This window comes from Calonectris borealis, unplaced genomic scaffold (genome assembly GCF_964195595.1).
Source record: "Calonectris borealis unplaced genomic scaffold, bCalBor7.hap1.2 HAP1_SCAFFOLD_77, whole genome shotgun sequence".
Taxonomy (NCBI): Eukaryota; Metazoa; Chordata; class Aves; order Procellariiformes; family Procellariidae; genus Calonectris; species Calonectris borealis.
In genome coordinates, this window is record NW_027441478.1 from 42,566 (window position 1) to 66,198 (window position 23,633).

Consider the following 23,633-nt stretch of genomic DNA (forward strand, 5'->3'; position numbering starts at 1 on the left):
GTGACGGGACAAGGAAAGGCAATTCTCACGCCCAGTTTTTTCCCTGAGATGAGAAACGACACTGCCGGAAAGAAATCTCTCTCCCTGGACGAGGAAGGGAACATCCGTGACGCCTTCGGCCTGTTTCACAGCAGGTTCCCCTGGAGCCCCAGGGACACCTGAAGGGAGCCCAGAGGGGGAAGAAAAAGTGACGCCTTGGGCTGGTCCTCTGCTGCTGAGCCGGGCTGGGCTCCCGGGACGGAGGGAGCTCCCGGCAAGTGGGCAGCGCTGCAGAGAGACAGCTCTGCCCAGGAGCAGCTCCTCTGCAAAGCGCAGCAGGGCTGAGGGCACTGCCTGCAGGCACCGAGGGGAGAGGAGCGAGGCAGAGAGAGGTTAAAGGCAGCCTGGAGTAGGAGGATCCTGAGAGCTGACTGGGGGAGGAACGTTGCAACCACAGAACGAGCTGAAACTGGCAGATGCAAGCAGAATGAAGAAGAAAAGGACCAAGGAAACAATTCCAAGAGAATGAGGTAACTTCAGAAGAAGGCCAGCCCAGCGACCAGGAACACCAGTATGAAATCAAGAGACCACCGACCAGAATTAAGTGATTGGACTTGGGGATCGGGTGAGGGGTAGTACGTTTCGGGAAATCTCTCTGTAAGGGGTCTGCGATCTGCAGTAGGGGTCCCTCCTTGGAGGCACCCAGCTCGAGCTGCTCTGCATGTCAGATAAATAAACCACTTATTTACTCAGCAGATTGGCGACTTGTCTTCTGCGAGCAGGAACCTAGGGCCGAGCCCTGTTGAGGTGGCACCCGCATAATTCCTACCATGAGACCGTGGTGGCGGCTGCGTAATTCCTGAAACAAGAAGCCAGGTGCCTGCTTCTGCCCTCTCACCTCCTCAGGCACATGTGACATCACAAGAAGCTGGAGAAGCCAGCTGCATGCTCCTGCCCCAAGAGCTGCAGCGCCACCGCTAACATCACAAGCGCCTGCACAAGCCAGGTGTTCATTCATACCCAAACAGCTCCTTACACACCAGTGACATCAGAAGCAGCTGTACAAGCCAGGTCCTGCTCCTGCCCCATCACTACTCAGCCACCTGTGACACCACAAGTACCTGCGCAGGCCAGGAGCTTGCTCCTGCCATATCAACTACTCAGGCACTTGCGACACCATAAGCAGCTGCACGTAGAATGTTCCGGCTCCTGCCCTATCACCTACTCAGGCACATATGACCTCACAAGCACATGAACAAGCCACGTGCCTCCTCCTACCCTATCACCTACTCATCCACCTATGACATCGCAAGAATCTGCACAAGCCAGGGGCTGGCCCCTGGCCTCACACCTCCGCAACCACCTATGACAACACCAGCACCAGCACAAGCCAGGGGCCTGTTCCTAACCTACCGCCTACTCAGCCACCTATGACATCAGAAGCACCTGCACGAGCCAGCTGCATGCTCCTGCTGTAACTGCTACAAAGCCACCGGTGACATCACAACCAAGTGCACATGCTCCTGGCCTATCAGCTACTCAGCCATCAGCGACAACATAAGCAGCTGCAGAAGCCAGGGTCTTTCTCCTGCCCTATCAACTACCTGGGAATATCACAAGCAGCAGCACAAAGCAGGGGCCTGCTCCTGCCCTAACACCCACTCAGCCACAAGTGACATCACAAGCACCTGCACAGCAGGAGTGTCCTCACTGCCAACACCCCGGCTTTTCCACCATCTCCCCGTGCTCCCCTCTCCCCCAGGCACCTTTCTCACCCACGCCACCACCTCCCAACGCCCCTGTCTGTCTCTGTGTTTGTGTGGCAGATGTCACCTCGGAAGCATTGTCCCAGCCGGGTCCCCTGCACCTCCTTCTCCCTCTGCTCTCATCGTGACTGTCCCAGCTGTCTGATGTGCTTTTTGACCTCATGGGTCCTCTCGTCCTGCCTCCCTTCTGCTGTTCAATCCTGTTCCTGCAAGACAAGTGACAACCAGGCGGTGCCTCCTGTCATGAATGAGTAGTTTGAAGGCCGCTTGGAAGATCACTGACAAAGAGATCGGCAAAAGGTGATTTTAACAGAAATTTATAGAAACGTGACTTAACAGAGTTCGATGGCAAGGTTCACTCTATTACTCATTACATGGATTAAGTATACACAGAGAAAATCGTGTCAGAGTTGCGTTGGAATGATTTGTACAGAGACTGAGGATAAAATGACCAGGTGACCCGCCTGGTGGATGAGGGAAAGGCAGTGGATGTGGTCTACCTGGACTTCAGTAAGGCCTTTGACACTGTCTCCCACAGCATTCTCCTAGAGAAGCTGGCGGCTCACGGCCTAGACAGGTGCACTCTTCGCTGGGTAAAAAACTGGCTGGACGGCCGAGCCCAGAGAGTTGTGGTCAACGGAGTTAAATCCAGTTGGCGGCCGGTCACGAGCGGTGTTCCCCAGGGCTCAGTACTGGGGCCGGTCCTGTTCAATATCTTTATCAACGATCTGGACGAGGGGATCGAGTGCTCCCTCAGTAAGTTGGCAGACGACACCAAGCTGGGCGGGAGTGTTGATCTGCTTGAGGGTAGGAAGGCTCTGCAGGGGGACCTGGACAGGCTGGATCGATGGGCTGAGGCCAACTGTATGAGGTTCAACAAGGCCGAGTGCTGGGTCCTGCACTTCGGCCACAACAACCCCAGGCAACTCTACAGGCTTGGGGAAGAGTGGCTGGACAGCTGCCCGGAGGAAAAGGACCTGGGGGTGCTGGTCGACAGCTGAACATGAGCCAGCAGTGTGCCCAGGTGGCCAAGGCGGCCAACGGCATCCTGGCCTGTATCAGAAATAGTGTGGCCAGCAGGAGCAGGGAGGTGATCGTGCCCCTGTACTCGGCACTGGTGAGGCCGCACCTCAAATCCTGTGTTCAGTTTTGGGCCCCTCACTACAAGAAGGACAAGGAGGTGCTGGAGCGTGTCCAGAGAAGGGCAACGAAGCTGGTGAAGGGCCTGGAGCACAAGTCTTATGAGGAGCGGCTGAGGGAACTGGGGTTGTTTAGTCTGGAGAAGAGGAGGCTGAGGGGAGACCTCATCGTGCTCTACAACTACTTGAAAGGAGGTTGTAGTGAGGTGGGTGTTGGTCTCTTCTCCCAAGTAACTAGTGATAGGACGAGAGGAAACGGCCTCAAGTTGTGCCAAGGGAGGTTAGGCTGGACATTAGGAGAAATTTCTTTACTGAAAGAGTGGTCAGGCCTTGGAACAGGCTGCCCAGGGAAGTGGTGGAGTCACCATCCCTGGAAGTATTTAAAAGACGTGTGGATGAGGCGCTTAGGGACATGGTGTAGTGGGTATGGTGGTGTTGGGTTGATGGTTGGACTCGATGATCTTAGAGGTCTTTTCCAACCTTAATGATTCTATGATTCTATGAAAAGGGCAAGGGAGACCCTCCCCTTGAGTCACGAGGTTCCTCAACGGGAGGGTCCCCCTTACCCTTTTACCCCCAATCCCCACCTGCCCAATCAGCTACTCAAACACCAGTGACCTCTCAAGCACTTCAACAAGACAGGTTCCCACACCTACCCTATCAGCTAGTCAGCCACCCGTGACATCACAAGCACCTGCAGAAGCAAAGTTCCCATGCCTCCCCATCAGGAACTGGGCCACAAGTGACATCAACACCTGCACAAGCCGGGTTCCCACGCTTGCCATATCAGCTAGTGGCACAGGTGCGGGGACCTGGCTCGTGCTGGTGCTTGTGATGTCACGGGTGGCTGACGAGCTGTTATGGCAGGCACGGGAACCAGGCTGACGCTGCTGTTTTGATGTCACTGGTGACTATGGATCTCATATGGCAAGCGCAGGAACCTGGCTTGTGCAGGTGCTGATGTCACTGCTGGCTTAGTACTTGATAGGGCAGGCGCGGAACCCGGCTTGTGGATGCGATTATGTCACTTGTGGCACAGTTCCTGATAGGGCAGGTGTGGGGATCTGGCTTGTGCAGGGGCTTGTGATGTCGTGGCTGGCTGACTAGCTGATCTAGGAGGTGCGGGAACTTGGCCTAGGTGCTGCTCTGATGTCACTGGTGGCTGTGTAGCTCGTACGGCCGGCGCGGGAACCTGGCTTGTGCATGTGTTTATGTCACTGCTGGCTGAAGTATCTGTAGCTCATACGGCAGTGTCATTTTTTTCGTGACATCCTCTCCCCATCCTGAAAGTTGTCCTCGAAGGCCGAGAATTGCCCCAGGGGTGCCCCAGAAGCCTACCATTCGGCGCGGGACACTTTACCTCCATCATCGCGCTGTACCCCCAGGAAATGATCGTTCAGGAAGGGCTCCCACTGAAAGCATAACTCGAGTAGGACTGCCTCAAGAATATGAGAGCGATGCGCCATCCTCTCCTATGCAAGATGCTCTCCCCCTTTCGACCCCAGTAATACTTTAGGAGTACGGTTTACAGACAGAAGTGCCCACTTGAAAAACGGTGTTTGGTTCGGTGAATCTACAGCCATTTCTGCAGACGGAAAAGCAGAGTTAACTGAGGAAATGAATGTTTCGCCCAATGACCTGAGTCCCTGGCCAACACCTGAGCCTTTGAAGCTGGAGCCAGCACAGTTGATACTGACTCCGAGGCTGTAGGGGCTGGAGCCACCCCGTGCCTTGGCAACTGGTAAGAGCTGCTGCACTCCCTTCAGAAAAGCTGCAGGCAGGGCTACGTCTCCACCTGTCTTTTGCCTGGGAGAACCAGGAGAACAAGAGTGGCCTCGAGCCTAACCTGGTATTTGAGCCCTGCATTGCTGCCACCCCAGTACTTCAGAAAGGCAACTAACAATTGCACTTGTGACCGGTCCCCCCTGCTCCTGACCCCTGGTAATATGGTTAGCATAACGAACCCCATTTTATGAGGCAAAGAGCCATGCCCTGTGACCGAGCTGGTCACCTAGCAGTCCCCTTTGCCCTCCTCATCAGGCCCTGAAGGTCCTGTGCACCAGGCAGACGACTTCTCCCTCTCCCTATCGTCCTCAAGTTTCCCGGGTGCCTGGCTGACTTCTTCCCTCCTTACAGGCCTTGAAGGTCCCAGGCACCCGGCCAACCCGGTTCTGATGACCCTGCCACAGAACAGGGAAGTGCAGCAGCACACAGAGCACCGTCTATAAAGTCCAGCAGCACTTTTCCCCTCTTCTCCTCCAAGGGCTAATTTGTGGAGGAAATGACAAATGGCACCTTCCTCTCTTGCAGGGCAGAAGTTTTCCGCCTTGATACAACACATAAAATTGCACGGGAATGGTGTGAACCTCACGGAGTTGCCTGGGTCTTCCACCTGCCCTACAGACCCAAAACTAGCAGCACTTACATAAAGACGCTTTAATATTGGGCAGGTACCCACCCGATGCCCGGTGGAATGAGCCCATTTTCCTGCTCTCTCCAACCCACAAACCCTTTAAAACCCCCACTGTCAGTCTGTTGTTTTTCTCACGTTGACATGAGAAAAGGACATATGGAAACCCATTTCTACCTGGGGAATCCCTTTACCTATCACTGAGTCCCAGGCACCCAACCAACCAGGTTGTGATGACCACGTCACAGAGAATTAACAGGAGGACAAACAGGAGGAGGAGAAAAAGAAGGACGACAAACGGGATGAACTGGTGGATGGCAGGTGGAGGAGGAGGAAGGGGGTGAAGAGGACACGGAACATAGAAAGAGAATGAGAACAAGGAGGAAGAAGAGAAAAAAAGAAGGAAGAGGAAGAACATGAGGAGGAGCCAGAGGAGGAGAAAGAAGAGATACAGGAGGAACACGAGGAACAGTCAGAAGAGGAACACGTGGCACAGGACTAGGAGCAGGAGGAAGAATAGGAAGAGAAGAAGGATGAGCAGGAGGGGGAACAGAAGATAGAGGAACAAGATACAGGACACGAGGAGGACAAACATGAGAAAGAAGAGAAAAAAAGAGGAGGAAGAGGATGATGAGGAGGAGGAGGTAGAGGGGCAGGAGGAGGAGAAGGAGGAAGGAAAAGGAGAAGGAGAATGAAGAGGAAAGGGAATATGAGGAGGAGGAAGACGAAGAGAAGGAAAGGAGGATGACATACAGGATGAAGAGGAACAGAACAAAGAGGAGGCGGTGGAGGAGGCGGGGGGGAAGAGGAGAAGAAGGAGGAGAAACAGGAAGAGGATGAGCAAGAGGATGACAGGAGAACAAGGATGACTAACAGGAGAAGGAGGATTAGGATGAAGTTGGGGACGAGTGGGAGGAAGGGGGAGGAAGAGGAGGAGGATGAGGACAACTACAGCAACGACAAACAGGAGGACAGACAGAAGGAGGAGAAGGAGGGTAACAGGATGACAATGAAGAGGAGTAGGAACAGGAGGTGCAGGAAGACGATCAGGAGGAGGAAGAGGGGGAGGACAGGAGGAAGTATTGAGCGCTAAATGTTCCAAAGCACGCATACAGCAATGTACAATGAGAAATTACAAATAAATATACGTGGTCACAAGTCCCCACGGTCACCTTTTTTCCTTTTTCCCTTCCAGGTGACGCTGGTCAAGCCCCAGGCACCTGCAGCCATTTGCTGTACACAACTCCCCTGATGCTGCATATCTGATACACGTTTAATAAAACAACGTAGCCCAGAGATTTTGTCTGTTCACCTTGAGCTGGGGGGAAGGTGCGTAGGTGCGTGAGGACGATCTGCTTTATCCCTTTCATTTTTAGTCCTCAGCAAAAACACTGCAAGATTCGGACTTGAGGACAGCACTGAAATCAAAGGGTAAGCGACCAAGAAAGCTCCAACCGCACACTTCCACCTGATGGCCTTAAACAAAACACAGCTGGGATCCTGATTGCTCGCTTCAGCCTGGAATAGTCCTGTTCCTCATCTGAAAGATCCTGCGTGCCTGGCTGAGGACAGGGACAGACACAATCCACACAGAGAGCAATCAGAGCTCAACCCTGCACTTCCCTTGGTCACGTTTCCTTGGAAAACTTCTTTGCTGGGTTGTTTGAAAATCTGTAACTGCAAGAACCAGGAAGAAAACCTCCCTGACGGGTTGACTGGAACTTCCTGGCTGTGGTAAAACCATCTGCCCTCGGTACCCCCATTTCACAAGAGCCGGCAGCACAGCTGGGGTGGGGGGAAGGCACAAATCAGACCTCGGGGCCGAGAGACGAGCACAAGCATCTGCCAAGGGAGCTGCATCCAACCAGGAGCGCTCCCCACTTGCTTCTCTGGCAACAAAGCCCCGGTGCGTGCTCCCACCAGGAGGGAGAAACAACTTCCACTTCTCCAAATCCCCATTTATGAAAGACTGTCAGCAGACATGGGGCTGTCCAGGAGCATGAGAACCACATGAAGGCCAGAAGACAGCAAAGACACCTGGTCTGACCCCCCCCCAGAGCATGCCTGCTCCAAAGCGTGGCAGCCTCGTGTCGGAGGGGAGGCAACTCTACCTTCCCCTGGCCTGCTGGCGTGAAACATCGGTCTCCAGATGTGAGGGCTCGGGCTGGCGACACTTGGGGTAGCAGCAGGAACGCTTTGGCCTATGCACAAAGCGTTCCCAGAGCTTTCTGCTGGCATTTGCACAGCTCACAGCCCAGGACAGAAGCGTCCGTGACCGCCACAGGCCTCACACTTCCGTCCCACCTGAGGTGTGTATCTTAAATTTCACTTCCCACTGGTCAAACATTCCTCTTCAGAGCTCTCTTTAAACTGAGGGCTCGCGGTAAGGGAGAGAAGAGAGTTCCTTACCTCTTGCGCAGTCAGGGCATGTTCCCCTGCTAAAAGCGGCCTACTCAGGCCTCCCATTTGGGTAGGAGCTGTTAAAAGAGTAAAACCAAGTCTTAAGTTTATCCATTTGCTTGTTTAAAGAACCTACCATTTGCAGCGTTAAGCCCCCAGAAGACTACTTGCCACAGACACTCTAAGCAAGCTGCCATAAAAGGCAGCTCAAGAGAATCACAAATAACCATTTCTGTACTCTCTGGGAGAGGCTTTCAAGGCTCTTTAAAGGATTTAATTGGATTTGTGTGCTTAACACACCATTGCGTGGATTTACAATTTTACTGCCAAAGGTTTCATGTACTACAGAGATCTTTAAAACAGCAGCTGTAATGATCTCATGCGTAAATATACACAAAGATGCTCTGATATCACGCATGTTCATAACTCAGTGGATGCTCCTACCAAGGGAGTGGCTCCCTTCCGTAGCCACTGAACAAGTAAAAGGATGGAACAAAATGACACGGTCAAGCTCTGAAGCAAAATTTCTATTTTCATTTAGCTTTAATCTAGAGCTGCATTGAGTGGTGAAAAGTGCCAGCCTGACAGCTCTGAAGCACAAAGCGCTTGATCCTCTGTGCCAGAACCGCACAGGCACTGGCCAGGCAACCTGCCTGCCTACTTGTTGCCCTGCCAATACAGTCTATAATTGAGGAAAGTAAAATGCAGATATAAATGTTCTTCCTCCGAGTATTTGATGCTGACAGCTTCTCGCCTCCAGCCTTCCTGCACTTCAGGAGCTCAGAAAATGACAAGAAGAGAAAGCAACGAACACTGGCACTGCACGACTCAGGGAGTGGCTTTTCCACTCAGAACGGTGGTTGCTCTTCATCGTTATGAAGACTAAATGTCTGGTTTTGGGGGAGTGCCTTGGAAGCAATGCAGGGGCCCAATTTAACAGAGTGTCATCTAGAGAGAGGGAGACAGTCTGTGGCCCAAACGTCTCGCACAACAGCCACAGTGTGAGAGAAAGGGAAGCGTTATCCTCGCTGTATTGCTGAGACACCAACTTCACTAATGATCAGACACCAAAGATAAGTAACCTTCCCCAGGTCTCACTAAGCATGCACTCACGTTTTCCAATTTCCTTTCCCGGAACTATACAAAAACTCTCTCTACAACCATAAATTACACGTGCCCGGGACCATTCCCTGGAATGGAGGCCAACTGGCACAATTACCCTTGTCCATTTGGTTGCGTTTTGTTGTGCAAAATTTGGATGCAGGGTAACTGCATCCAAAATGCCCACGGGGAAATCCCCTGGCCCATTCCCACTCGTGAGTGGTGCCGAGGAATTTGCGGAGCTTTCCAGCTGACGTGGGACAAACCTGTACCTGTAAACCTCCAAGCGATTTAGCACTGCAGATGATCAAGATCCAGTTCACGGGAACACTCACCGGTGCTGTTTAATTCAATACCACAGGTGCTGCCACAAGTTTTCCCTCAGACAGCACCTCACGCTAACATACGCGGGGTAGGTTTTTTCAGTACTCTCTTAGAGCAGCAGTAAACAGAAGCAGAAGAAAGCAATATGAATAAACCAAGCTCATCCACTAACTCTAGCATAGAAGAGTGGCTCATTATCTTAAGAATACAGCCTAAAGAGCATCTGGCTTCAAACCCAATGTTCAACTGGAATTAATTGTTTCCCTTACTGTGACAAACAGGTAGAAGGGGGGGGGGGGTGTTTGGTTTTTTTAGTTTTAGATTTCTTTCTTTTAAATAAAAAAGGGAACAAAAGGTATTAAGCGTCTGCAAAGAGACAAGGCACTATCAAAGGATCTAGTAACAAGAAGTGATGGGGACAGAAATGGGGACAGAAAATGGGAAGGGTCAGCAAGCACCTACGCACAACCCACAAGTGAAGCGATCCTGCCAGCATAGCACTTTTTGCCATCAAAATACTCGATCAGCAACAGTTCAGTCCTTCAAACAAGAGGACAGGAGAGCAATTAAAAAGTGAACAGGGAACACATATCTTGAAAGACAATGCCTGAAGAGGCAGTTAATTTGGAGGAAGGAGAGATTGGAAGAGATCTCCGGGCCCATCATAAACTCACTGAACTCCATGTTAAGCAATAAGGGGTTGGCTGGGTGCTTTCTACTTTCTTTATTTCCACTGGAAGGCTGTTGCAGAACCCAAACCTTCTAAGCCTTAAAGAGTTTTCTTCCAGTTTTCAGCTTAAATTTACTCAGGGCCAGGCGGCACGCATTTTCTCTGGTACCCACACCTTCAGGCTTAGTAACTGCTCTCCCTAAATGGTATTTCCCTCTTCTGCATTTACAGGAGTCACCCCACTCTTCTCCCACTTGCTTTTCTAGCCGAAGCAAATCAAGAACTCCTGATGCCATCACGCACCTCCATCTCCCATGTCCCAGCAATCCCTGCAGCTCTCCTCTCCAGTTATTCCAGGGGGAGTTCATCTTTCTTGTACGTGAAGGACCAGCAGAGCAACCCCGTCAGATGAGCTGGGCTCTGTGCAATGGCATTAGCTCTTCTCCACAGTTCCTGAAAATACTTTGCCTGACACACTGCAGTGGAGCACTTCCTTATGCCCACATCACACTGTTGGCTCCCAGCTGCTCTCCTGTGCTTCCCTTTAGCTACCTGTAGGTCTTCTTCCCCCTCCTCAGTTTTGGCCACCTGAAGAACACCCAGCTTAGGGCTCTAAAATTCTTGTCAGCTTTTCGTCCACCAGTACCCCCGAGACCTTCTCGGCAGGGCTGCTCTCAATCCCTTCATCCCCCAGCCTGTATTGATACCGGGGGTTGCCCCGACCCAGGTGCAGGACCCTGCACTTGGCCTTGTTGAACGTCACGAGGTTCACACGGGCCCACTTCTCGAGCTTGTCCAGGTCCCTCTGGATAGCATCCTGTCCCTCAGGCGTTGTCGACGGCACCACATATACACAAACACACAACATATACAAACATTGCCATATGTTTACACTGCCTTCTCAGCACAACGTTTCTGTTATGGCACCAAGAACTTACGGGTACGAAAATTACGAATTTTAAGTGCTCTTTTAAAGCCCGTTATAGTTAAATCAACAGTAGTGAGAAAACAGTCAAGAATTTGACTTGCAGAATGGGAGATGATTCGTGACTATCTCAACAGCTTTTACTATTGATGAAGCTTACAACCACCTCACTACCTGGGAATGACATTCTTTGTTAGGATTGGTCTGGTTAGAAACTCAGCAGGCTGGCTCGTTCATCACTGCAATTCTTCAGTCGGAGGAAAGAAAGAACTGAGGAAGACCTAAGCAGAAAGGCGGCCAGCAGGTACCAGTTTCAATTAACTTTCACCTGGGTGCAGAATGAAGCTTCTTTCTAAACATAAAAATTGCATCTCTGTCAGGGTATTGGCTCCTCCAGGAAGTGTCTTTTTTCCACCCTTTGCCTCACTAAAGAGCTTTTTGGCCAGATGCTTTTCTTCTGATGCAGAAATGTGAAAGTATTGGCAATCTTGCACATTTGCCGAGGAAAGCTGTTGCCCACTTAGCTCTGTAGCTCTGAGGGTAGATGCTGCAATGGTCACGCTCACCTGCAAACAGCGCTTGTCTTTGCCTTACGCCCTCACGTATCACAGGTGAGCCACGTCATGAGAAAAACATGCTCAGTTACAACTTCCTGGCTGGATGAGCAGGGACACCACTAGCGGGTCTGCAGGTCAGAAGCCCAGTGCTGGTGCCACACCTCAGGTTCTTGACACAATCATAGGTCAACGTGAGAAACTGAAAAGTGGGGTGGTTACTATTGGAATGCCAAAAATAAAGGAGAGAGATGGCCTGTGTGGGACTAAAGGAAAAGAAAGGAAGATCTTACTCTCTCTCTATTATATCTTCCAAAATGAAATGGAATATGTAGAAAGCAATCAAGACAGGATTAACAACTACCAACAAGCAAAACAGATTTCCTGGATTTATTCTGGAATCCTATAATCCCTCTCCTAAGGAAGCGATCTGCCTTGAAGATGCAAGACAGTCTGCTGCATTTCTACGCTTGCTCAGCTACATTTTCGTTCATCAGTTAGCACGCAGCCTGGGTTTTAAAAGAGGTTGTACTGGATAGAAGGGTCAGACTTGGATTGAACTATCACGTGAAGTCGAGGGGAGAAGAATACAACAAAACATATTTACCACGAACTGGTATATAGGGGACAAAACAGGAATCCATTTGGCACGGCAGACTTGCCATGCTTTAGATGCTGCCAACATCTCTGTCAGAAGCTGTCGTTATTTTATGGGCTATTGTTATACTCATGAAACAGCCAGCCTTCATTGGCGTGAGGACTGGACTGAGACCCTGTGAATTACTGTGCTCACTGACTCAGTCTGCAGGAACTAAATTAATTAATAATTAGAAAAAAAAACCAACCAAAACCCACCTGTAGCACAAAAGAGGGCCTTCTTCAGAAATGAACGGCGCTCTAGATAAAACAACGGATTAGATGAGTTTCTAATGAATTCTTAAGTTCTCTGTCCTCTGCTTTGGCAGGTGTTGATTCAAGATCTCTCTGTACTCAGAAGCTCTACAGTTGGATATCCCAGCAGGAGCGGTGGGGGACAGCAGCCAGCCAGACCAAGACCTACTACTTGTTCTTCCTGTTAAGTCAATAAACCTTTAGGAGCATAAAAGTTACTCCTCGGACAGAAAAAGCAGAACGGGATGAAGGAAGGGGCTTGAGATTTTTAGAACTCGTCTCCCATATATCATATCCATATAGCACGAAAAACTTTCTTTTGATCACATTTCGCAGCTCCTTCATAGCCAGAAGGAATTTAATCACAGGAATTTTCATACCACTAAACTGGCAAAAAGGTGTACAAGCCTTTTTATCCATCTTTATCCTTTTACACTTGTTCCATAAAACCATTTTCCACTCTCCAGCTCACGATCTCACCACGCAGAAAAGTCCTATCTGCCACACACTTGTCATAAACTAGGTGGGACATGACAAAGTTTCAGAGACATCAGTGTTTATAAGATTAGAAACTTTAAAACGCAAAGAAGAAAAAAAAAAGAAAAAAGGGTGGTGGGGGAAAACTTATTTTCTACCTTGACTGCTAGGTTCTTAAGCTGCCAGTATTTAGCTTAGAAATCCAACCCTCCACGGCATAATGGGCAAAAGAGCACGTTTTATGTGAAATTAAATTATGCTTCTCTTGATTTAAATACAAAAAGTGAGCTCCACTGCTACATTCATCCACAAGAACGCCCCCAACTTCACAGACACCCATAAATTATTTTTGTAAACAGCAAATTACTAAACATAGTACGACACTCCATGAAAGAGAAAAAGAATGCACACAATCAGCATCTTCCTTTTTGACTAGAAAATGAAAATCTCTAACAGCAGATAAGCCTGAATTAAAAATCCATCAAATCTAGACCCCACATGGGGTATGGGTTATGATACGCCACATATCTCGACTCGACTCTTGAAAGCAATCATGCGCTAAGGACAATTTTAGGTTGTTATGCAGAGGTTTAACTAGAGCCTTGGCAACTTAATCTGGGACACGAATGGTATTTGCATTACACTACCATGTGCAGTAAAGAAAACTGGTCTTGCAGTTCGATTCCAGCGCCGCATCCTCAAACAAAACGAGGCTGCTACCTTTGAGGAACATGGATGGAAATCTCACCTGCCATCCCGAAGTGACGCTGTGGCATTGCTTCACTTTTTGTCACTTTCCTCGGGCTTGGTCAATCTTTTGCAGAGTCTGAAGCCAAGGCCCATAGCTTTTTCCTGTTTGTAACAGCGGATGTCTGGGTCTTCACAGGTCGGTTTGTTGTGGGGCACCGCTTGTACCCCGCCTTTGCCTTCATAAATGCATCCTTCCACTAGAAAAGAAAAGGAAAATTACCAGTCATGCCAGTCATGACATTAGACTATCCACAGGGCAACAGAGTGCACTGCTTGCAAGAGGATTTGGTACAGTAAATAATCCTTAAATATCTTGATTTACTTTCTAGTTGGAATGAAATGAAAACATACGTTTAGCAATAAATGCAGCATGATGCTCCTTACCTTGCACTCGTTCTCTCTAACAGATCTGCCTTGTGGCAGGATCACCGTCGCATGTGTATTGCTCGCTTTCATTTCCGTCTTAATCTGTCAGCTGGCACTTGCCACCTCCAGACTGTAGCAAGGATAAAAACGATTCCGTTTACAAGCAGCACAGCACCCTGTGAACCCGCTCTATGAAGTCCTGTATTTATAGAAATGGCTATAAATAATAAAAATCTGCAGGGACCACTGACCCACATACGTGCCGTATTTTCGGAATAGGGCCTAGGTATTAAATCTACAAACTAAGGACTGCGACACCTCTCACCTTGCCCCTTTCCTCCTTCCCTCCGTTTCGTGTGGGAGCTCGTTCCACCAGTGAAGGCACACCACAAAACCAGCCTCACAGAGGGGAAGGGAGGGGAGGGGCTAAGGGAAGAGGCGGAAAGGAAATACACAGAGAAGCAGCTTTGCCCTCCCTGGTTAAAGCCACAGCCCACTCAGGAATCACCTTTCCCGCCTGCAGAGGGAAAAGCACAGAATCGCTAGCAGTGAAGTACGTAAGCTCTTCGTATCAGCATCGCTGCTTGGAGTAATCGAATTGTTCTGCGGAGTCATTTGACAAGCCGACAGGCTGCTCAACAAATGAGAACCAGAACGCATGCCATTTGCGAGATGAGGCAGCAATAAGCTTCTAATCGGTTCCCAACAAGAGCAATTCAAGTGAGGTGGTGTATTAATGGATTTTGTTCTCTGCAAAGCCAAGAAGCAAACATTAACCGCACTCCCCGAAGGGGAGGGAGCAAACTGAGCGAGGGCAACTCATCGGCCCCTTTCAGAGTTTCAACACTCAAGATAAACGAAAACAAACCCATGTAAAAAGTTAAACAGTGGCCAAGAAGCACTTTTATAAAATGCATATAGGGGCCTGAACCAAACCTCAGAAAGACTTCCAACATTGATTTTCGTGACTGTTAGACCAAGGCCTAGAATGAAGCCAAAGCTTCTGCTTGCCAGGTCATGAGAAGATAACTTAAACGAGCTACACAGTAAAGAGAAAACGCCAAAGGCAATAGCGGAGCTTACTGTTTTCCTCCATTCAACCAACTGTGCAGTAAACCAACTTAACCCAGCCAGCCTAAGTGTTAATGTTAATCTTAATCAACATTAATCTTCAAAGTGTTATCATCCTGTGTATAGCCCTCACCCAGAACTGGGTTAAAAGACCAGTTAATAAGAAACCAGAATGATGAAGCTACTGAGTGGGTGTTTGATTGGAGGAGATCAAGATGTATATGTTTTAATTTAAGAACACTATGGTGATAGATAGTTTAGTTTGTTGTGGATTCTATATTGCTCGCTTCTGTAATTTTAAACAATGAAGACTTGTTGCTTAGAAGTTAGGTAACTAACAGGTGTGTGTTTTAGAAGTAGTGATAATTAATTTTAGCTATGGAAACTATAAACAGACGTGGTCCAAGCATGGCTCAGGGACAAATTGCGACCCTATAAGGTAAAGAGGAAATAAGTTCATGAAGAGTTCACTACCCTACCGACCACCAGAGACCACCCGAGACCCCCAAGAAGACCCTAAAGGTTTTAGTCCGCATGTGTTTAAGATGATGTAATATTATAATTAGTTCTCGGAAATGTAATGAATATGTAACAAGGAAATTTAAAATATGTATGAGAAGCATGGATATAAACAGAAAGGTGACTAGACCAGGTGTGCTTGATTTGTGGCAAGTCCACCGAGCACCCAGGCCTGAATACAACAATATCTCTCCTGAGCGTGTGGAATTGGTTACTTGCACGCCGGGCACGAATCCGCTTTTCGGACAACAGTTTTTGGCGATCCAGGTGGGACTGCTGGGAAGCCTTGCCCGGATCGACTTGTCGGCTCTTGGTGGGGAGACCCTGCTCTCTGGACTCCAGCGCGCACCGACCTTTTGATCGGGGACTCCGTGAGTATTCTCCCCGACCAGAGCAGGTGAGCGACTCAACGGTGCAACGCTAAGGTAAATGAGATATTGTTCTGGAGTATAAAACTGTGCATGCATTTGGTAAGGAATTGTGGCCACAGGTAAAGAGGTATATTCATATGCGTTTGACAGTGACGACTGGAGTATATGAAGTTGTAGGCGCCAGGGGTAAACCGGTATATTCATATGCGTTTGACAGTGACGACTGGAGTATATGAAGTTGTGGTAAAGAACGTTCTTTTTTGGTAAAGATATGGGAGCTCAACCATCAAAAGTAACACCTTGTTCCCCCTTAGGATGCATCATTAAACATTGGGGAAAATTTGGGGGTGATCCTTTGAGAAAGGATAAATTAATTGAATATTGTACTAAATGGTGGCCAATGTATAAATTAGAAGATGAGGAAAAATGGCCAGAATTGGGAACCTTGCAATATAATACTATTTTACAACTAATGTTATGAGGTACCTTATGTAATTTGTTTTTTTTTTCTTTTGAGAAATGATTATGAAATTCGGAAAAAAAAAAATGTAAACTTTTAGGTTTAGATTCTAATGTGATGATGATGATGATGGAAAATAAGGAACCAAAAGTGCACTGTTGTTCTGCATGTAGCATAGGAAAATGATGTTTAAAACTAGGAGAAGAAGAGGAGGATACACAAATGTTAGTACCACCAAGTAAAAATGAAACTTCTGAAACCGAAGCAAGAGGAAGCAATACTTTTAGTCCGATAGCCGGCAGGACTAGAACCCAGCAAGGGTCTGTATTGTTAGCACCCCTTCGCCAGGCAGTGGGCCCAAGGGGGGAGCCAGTATTTGTGAAAGTACCATTTACAACTTCTGATTTAATGAATTGGAAAGAATTAGCAGGATCATACAGAGAGAATCCAGAAAAGGTGTATAGATCCTTTCGAACAATTATTGAAAATCATAATCCAGATTGGAAAGATATTCAAATTCTTTTGAATAATTTGTTTACTCCTGAAGAAAAGAGGGTAGTATTAGAAAAAGCAAATATGGAAAATGAAAGAATAAATGCAAGAGAAGGTCCTGCTCATTTTATGCCAACTCAAGACCCAAATTGGAATCCTAATAGTAATGATGGTAAATTGATGATTAAACAGTATCAACAATTAATTTTGTAAGGAGTAAAGAATGGAATATCCCGCCCAAAGAATTTGGCGAAATTGACTCAAATAATTCAGGGAAAAACAGAGGACCCATCCACCTTTTATGAAGGATTATGTGAGGCAGCTAGGAAATGGACAGACTTAGATCCTGAGAGTGATGAGAATAGAGCAATATTTACTACTTTGTTTGTAGGGCAAGCTGCTCCAGATATTCGAAAGAAATTGCAGAAAGTGGATGGGATTACAGGAATGACTATATCACAGTTAATTGAAATGGCTTATAAGGTGTATAACAATAGGGAAGAGGAGGAAAAGAAAAATCAGGAAAAAGAAAAAATAAAAGATAGGAAACAAAAAGCTGCTATTTTAGCAGCTGCTTTTGTAAATGCCCAAGGATCAGCTGGAGGAAGAGGCAGAAGATATTTGAGAGATAGAGGTAGAGGGTATTTGAGAGGAAAAGGCAGAGGAGGTAGAGATATGTTTAAACAATATACCCCATTAGGATTTAATCAATGTGCTGTATGCAAGAAACAGGGACACTGGAAGAGTGAGTGTCCGGAGAACAAAGGAGCAGTCGTGACTCAGTCACAGCAGATACCACCTGAAGCTGATTTACTTATGATGGGAGGAGATTCTGAATGATGGGGACCGGGGGTAGAAAATGATATTTTCCCAGCTGAGCCCCTGGTTCCAGTAAAGCTGGGAGATGAAGTAGTCGATTTTTTAGTAGATATTGGAGCAAAATATTCTGTTATAAATACATGTAAAGGACCAATGAGTAAATTTAATGTATCTATTGTTGGGGTCACGGGAAAGAAGGAGATAAGGCCTTTTTTGAAACCTTTAAAATGTAAAATTGGAGGAAAAACACTGATGCATGAATTTTTATATATACCGGAATGCACCATGCCTCTCTTAGGACGGGATTTATTGAATAAATTGGGAGCACAAATCAACTTTAAAAAAGGAAGAATCCAAGTTCATTTTCCTGAAGCTAATGCCTGGCAAGCCCAAGTTTATTTATTACAGACAAACACAGATGAATCTGAAGAAATTCCAGAAGAGATTAAAGATGCAGTTTACCCTTTTGTTTGGGCAACAGAGAAACCAGGAAGAGCGAAAAATGTGGAACCGGTAAAAGTTGAATTGAAAACAGGAGCTCGACCGGTAAGAAAGAAACAGTATCCTATTAGTATAGAAGCCAGAAAAGGTTTGGAACCAATAATAAATACTTTTCTTAAACACGGACTTTTAAGAGAATGTCAATCTGATTATAATACTCCTGTCCTTCCAGTGAAAAAGTCACATAACCAAGGATATAGGCTGGTTCAAGATTTAAGAGCGATAAACCAGTTAGTGGTGGACATTCATCCAATAGTCCCTAATCCATATACGCTGTTAACAACTATCAATGAATCAAATGCATATTTCTCTGTTATAGATTTGAAAGATGCTTTCTTTTGTATACCTCTGGAAGAAAACAGCCAAAAGATTTTTGCCTTTGAATGGGAAGATCCGTCGACTGGGAAGAGGACTCAGCTCTGCTGGACCGTGCTGCCACAAGGGTTTAAAAATAGCCCAACCATCTTTGGAGCAGCTCTGAATAAGGAACTGGAACAGTGGTCCGGTAAGGAAGATCAAATCACCCTCCTTCAATATGTTGATGACATCCTATTGGGAGCAGATACTACTGAGATCTGCAAAGCAAAGACTGTTAGCCTCCTAAACTTTTTGGGAATGGCCGGGTATAGGGTGTCAGAGAAGAAAGCACAAATTGCAAAACAAACTGTAATTTATTTGGGGTTTGAGATTTCCCAAGGACAGCGAAGATTGGGAAATGGTAGAAAAGAAGCCATTTGCAGGATGGCACCCCCTCAATCTAAAAGAGACTTGAGAGGATTTTTAGGAATGGCTGGATGGTGTCGCCTTTGGATTCCAAATTATGGTTTGATGGCAAAACCACTGTATGAGGCAACCAAAGGCCCTGAAGAATTGTTAGAATGGACTCCAGAGTGCCGAAAAAGTTTTGATGACATTAAACAGACTTTAATGAAAGCTCCAGCTTTAGGACTTCCAAATCTGACCAAACCCTTTGAGCTATCTGTTCATGAGAAGAGACATGTAGCTATGGGGGTTTTGACTCAACTTTTGGGAGACTGGAAAAGACCAGTGGCTTACTTTTCCAAACAATTAGATAAAGTAAGCTCAGGATGGCCTAGCTGCTTGCGGGCAGTTGCGGCAACAGTTCTCATCATTCAAGAAGCTAGAAAATTGACATTGGGACAGAAAAGAACGGTTCATGTCCCGCATGCGGTACTTGCAGTACTGGAACAAAAAGGACATCATTGGTTAACCCCTAGTCGTTTGTTACAATATCAGGCTTTGTTAGTGGAACAAGACGACATCATTTTGAAAGTGAGTACAATTTTAAATCCTGCCTCTTTAATGTCAAGTGAAAAAGAGAGTGATCTTAACCATGATTGTTTACAAGTTATCGAACAGGTGTATGCCAGCAGGCCAGATCTGAAAGATGGCCCTCTCCAAACTCCGGATGAAGAATTATTTACTGATGGAAGCAGCTTTGTTGTAAAAGGAGAAAGGAGGGCTGGTTATGCCGTGGTAACTTTAACTGAAGATCGAGAAGTAAAAGCATTACCTCCAAATACATCCGCCCAGAAAGCAGAAATTATAGCCCTCACAAAAGCCTTAAATTTGGCTAAAGGTAAAAGAGTTAACATCTATACAGATTCTAAATATGCTTTTGGAGTTGTGCATGCTCATGGAGCAATATGGAAGGAGCGAGGACTTTTATCTGCTAGCGGTACCCCTTTAAAATATGGAACCGAGATTTTGAATTTGTTGGAAGCAGTACAGAAACCTAAAGAAGTTGCGGTGATTCATTGTAAAGCTCATCAAAAAGGGGACTCAAAAGTAATACAAGGAAATCGAAAAGCACATGAGGCTGCTAAACGTGTAGCATTAAATACTATGATTTATGTTTTAATTCCATCAAAAGAAATTCAGGTGGAATCCCCAAATTATAGTGAGAAAGAAAATAAATTAGCTATGCTATTACATTGTAAGAAAAATGATCAAGGATGGTGGATAACTTCACATGGACAATGTATAGTAACCCCTGAAATTATGAAGAAATTAACGGTCAAAACCCATGCTGAAACACATATGGGAGCAGAGGCAATGGTGGAATCAGTAAGACGATATGCGATAGGAACCAAAATGTTATTGATTGCTAAAAGTGTGAGTAATAAATGTGAGATTTGTCTTAGGAACAATCCGAAAATACAAATCCGACCCCCTCCTGGAGAGGTAAAAAGAGGCATAACTTCCGGTGAGTATTGGCAAATAGATTTTTCAGAGTTACCGCGATGTAACCAATACCGATATCTATTGATATTGGTAGATACCTTCTCTGGATGGCCGGAAGCTTTCCCGTGTCGAACCAACAAGGCAAAAGAGGTTGTGAAACATTTGTTGAAAGAAATAATTTCAAGGTTTGGAGTCCCTTTAGAAATGTCCTCTGATAGAGGCCCACATTTTGTAGCAGAGGTTATTAAAAATGTGAAGAACCAAATATTAAAGAAACAAATTCCTCAAATATATCCAGAAGCTCAGTGGAAATAGATTGAAGCTTTACCATTTGCCTTGTTAAGAATTAGGGTGACCCCGAGAGTTAGAGAAAAAGTAAGTTTATTTGAAATTTTGTATGGTAAACCTTATGATCCTTAATCTAACAGGAAGATCTAAACAAATGCATGTAACAGGAGAAAAAGTATTAACTGAATATCTTTTATCTTTGAGTAAGGTGTTGAATTCTTTGCATAAGTATGTCCCTTTGAAGACACCTTTACCTCTTGAATTTCCAGTACACTCATTTAATCCAGGGGATCAAGTTTATTTGCGAATGTGGAAGGATGACCCTCTTGGAGAAAAGTGGAAAGGACCTTTCCAGGTGCTGTTAACAACAAACACTGCTGTGAAACTGGAAGGAATAGATTCTTGGATTCATTATACGAGGATTAAGAAAATTCCACCTGGACTGTGGACATCTGTATTTAAGGAACCATTGAAGTTAACTTTGCGGCGTGTTCAATGAGATACTGGAGATGCTGCTAAATTAGTGTAACAATTTGATTTTGAACAGAATTAAATTAGAGAGAGAGGGAAGATGTGGAATGTGTTGTTGTTAATAATAACGATCAGTCAGATTGATTCTCAATTTTTGTTATAGAAATCAAAATATCTGGGAACTTTTAGCCCGAGAAGTAACCAACATGTCTTCCTTTTGTATTGCAGCCGAGAATTTTGTGGGAGGGATGTATAGTTCTTGTTTGGTAGGAAAAGGTATAAATTATACCTCCCAAGCACTTTCGACTATTGGTATGGAAATGACACAAATAAGAGAAGCCACACTTGAAAACAGGGCTGCAATTGACTATTTACTTTTAAGACACAATCATGGTTGTGAAGAATTTAAAGGAATGTGTTGTTTTAATTTGAGTGATAATTTACAGTTAGTAGAGAAGAAAATCCAACAAATAAAAGATTTGGCATATGGGTTTAAAGAACGGGAAGGATTTAGATTTTTCTTGGTTGTTCTCGTGGCTTCCAAATTTAAATTGGCTTAAACAATTATTTTTGTTTGTGGTACTGATCGTTATTTTAGTTATGATTATATGTTGTATGATTCAATTTGTATCTTTTTGTAGAAAATAAGTATTGTGAGACTCATGATGCTTAACATCATAAGTCTCAAAGGGGGGAATTGTTAATGTTAATCTTAATCAACATTAATCTTCAAAGTGTTATCATCCTGTGTATAGCCCTCACCCAGAACTGGGTTAAAAGACCAGTTAATAAGAAACCAGAATGATGAAGCTACTGAGTGGGTGTTTGATTGGAGGAGATCAAGATGTATATGTTTTAATTTAAGAACACTATGGTGATAGATAGTTTAGTTTGTTGTGGATTCTATATTGCTCGCTTCTGTAATTTTAAACAATGAAGACTTGTTGCTTAGAAGTTAGGTAACTAACAGGTGTGTGGTTTAGAAGTAGTGATAATTAATTTTAGCTATGGAAACTATAAACAGACGTGGTCCAAGCATGGCTCAGGGACAAATTGCGACCCTATAAGGTAAAGAGGAAATAAGTTCATGAAGAGTTCACTACCCTACCGACCACCAGAGACCACCCGAGACCCCCAAGAAGACCCTAAAGGTTTTAGTGCGCATGTGTTTAAGATGATGTAATATTATAATTAGTTCTCGGAAATGTAATGAATATGTAACAAGGAAATTTAAAATATGTATGAGAAGCATGGATATAAACAGAAAGGTGACTAGACCAGGTGTGCTTGATTTGTGGCAAGTCCACCGAGCACCCAGGCCTGAATACAACAATATCTCTCCTGAGCGTGTGGAATTGGTTACTTGCACGCCGGGCACGAACCCGCTTTTCGGACAACATAAGGACGTCTCTAAAGTCACTTAAAAAAAAAAAAAAAAAGCTAAGTCCTTATCCTGGAATGTAAAGACACCACCTTGGTTCCCACGCAGAGCGGCAGAGATGGCCCAGCAGGGTCATGTCCCCATGTTCCAGGTCAGATAAAAAAAGCACAGGATATGTTTGTGGGGTCGGTTTGATGTATCCCTTCCGTTTTGTGAAAGCTTGGGGAAGCATGCGTTATGCGGTAGGACCGGTGTGACTTTAGATCTGAGGTTAAAAAAGGTGCTGCACTTCAGTGCAACTCCCTGAGTTGCTTTCATCACCAAATAAAAAAAGATTTGCTTTCTCCAGTGTGGGGGGAACAGGAGCTCGCAAGGGGATTCCAGCTACACCGCAGGGTAGCAGTTACCACGTGCTTAACTTCAAAGCTATGCTTAAATCCCACCAAGTGGCTATTAAAGGTCACAGGAATCCCAGAGATCTAACATAAAAAAAAATCCCCAGAAAATACCACACAAAAAACCGGGTTCGCATTACACGTTACCCCTCACCCCGCGAACTCGCCAGACTCCAGCTGGGAAGCCAGAAGATTTGTCCCCTCCCACCCTCCGGCGGCTGCCAAAGCAGCGGCAGAGCAAGGACAGCAAGCTCCCGCTCGGGCTGACTGGACCTGCCAAACCACTGGCCGAGCACCGGTGGCGGGGAGAAGCGTTCAGCTCTGCCTCGGAACGGCAGCAGCCTGGATTCATCAGGCTGCTCCCTGCAGGAAACAATCCCAACTGCCTGGATCTTGCCGATGCAAGGACGCATTTAAAGATGAAGTGTTTTCGAGCGAGGGAAACAAGGCCTGAGCAATAATAATCAGGCTGGCAATTTTCCAAGGCAGCTGAATATTCCCAGTCCCCGAACAGGGCAGCTGGAGTGAAAGCCCCGGGAGAGTTAACAGAAAAACACACTACTCCTATTACTGCAGTAACGAAAAATGCTGGGGTGGCTCAGGGGGGCTCTGGGAGTCGGGCTGCCCGGTGCCTGTGCCCGGGGGGGTCTGTCTCCGTCTCCCTCCCCTCCCCAGCTCTCGGGTCACTCCCGGGGCTGCCCCGGCCGGCCCGGCTCCAGCGGACCGGGACCCCATCACACCGGGCCGTTTGGAGCGCTTCCCCACCACCCCCGGGCGGCCCCAGCCCTCACCTCAGCCGAGCCGCAGCTGGAGCAGAGGCTGCGCCTCCCGAGACCAACATGGCCGCCGCGAAGCTCAGTGTGGGGAACTGACCGCTCCCAGCATGCCCCGGGAACCAACATGGCCGC

The 23,633-nt window shown here is 46.5% G+C and overlaps 1 protein-coding gene across 13 annotated transcripts in view; it reads right to left on the minus strand.

Annotated features, from left to right (window-relative positions):
* The window catches only part of LOC142076656 (uncharacterized), a 30,958-nt gene extending 7,350 nt beyond the window's left edge, over positions 1-23,608 (minus strand). For 2 of the 13 annotated variants that reach the window (XM_075138971.1, XM_075138965.1), the window contains exons 1-3: positions 23,517-23,608; positions 13,771-13,882; positions 13,385-13,583 (exon numbers count right to left, since the gene is read on the minus strand). In XM_075138971.1, coding sequence (XP_074995072.1) covers positions 13,385-13,412 — 28 coding nt within the window. In that variant the 5' untranslated portion in view covers positions 13,413-13,583; positions 13,771-13,882; positions 23,517-23,608. Of the gene's footprint in view, positions 1-1,812; positions 1,952-7,703; positions 7,772-9,130; positions 9,560-10,092; positions 10,382-13,384; positions 13,584-13,770; positions 13,883-14,077; positions 14,270-14,835; positions 14,888-22,347; positions 22,369-23,516 lie in introns of those variants that run through there. The other 11 variants (XM_075138972.1, XM_075138969.1, XM_075138961.1 and 8 more) reach the window with 10 other exon arrangements.
* Between the last annotated feature and the right edge of the window lie 25 nt (positions 23,609-23,633).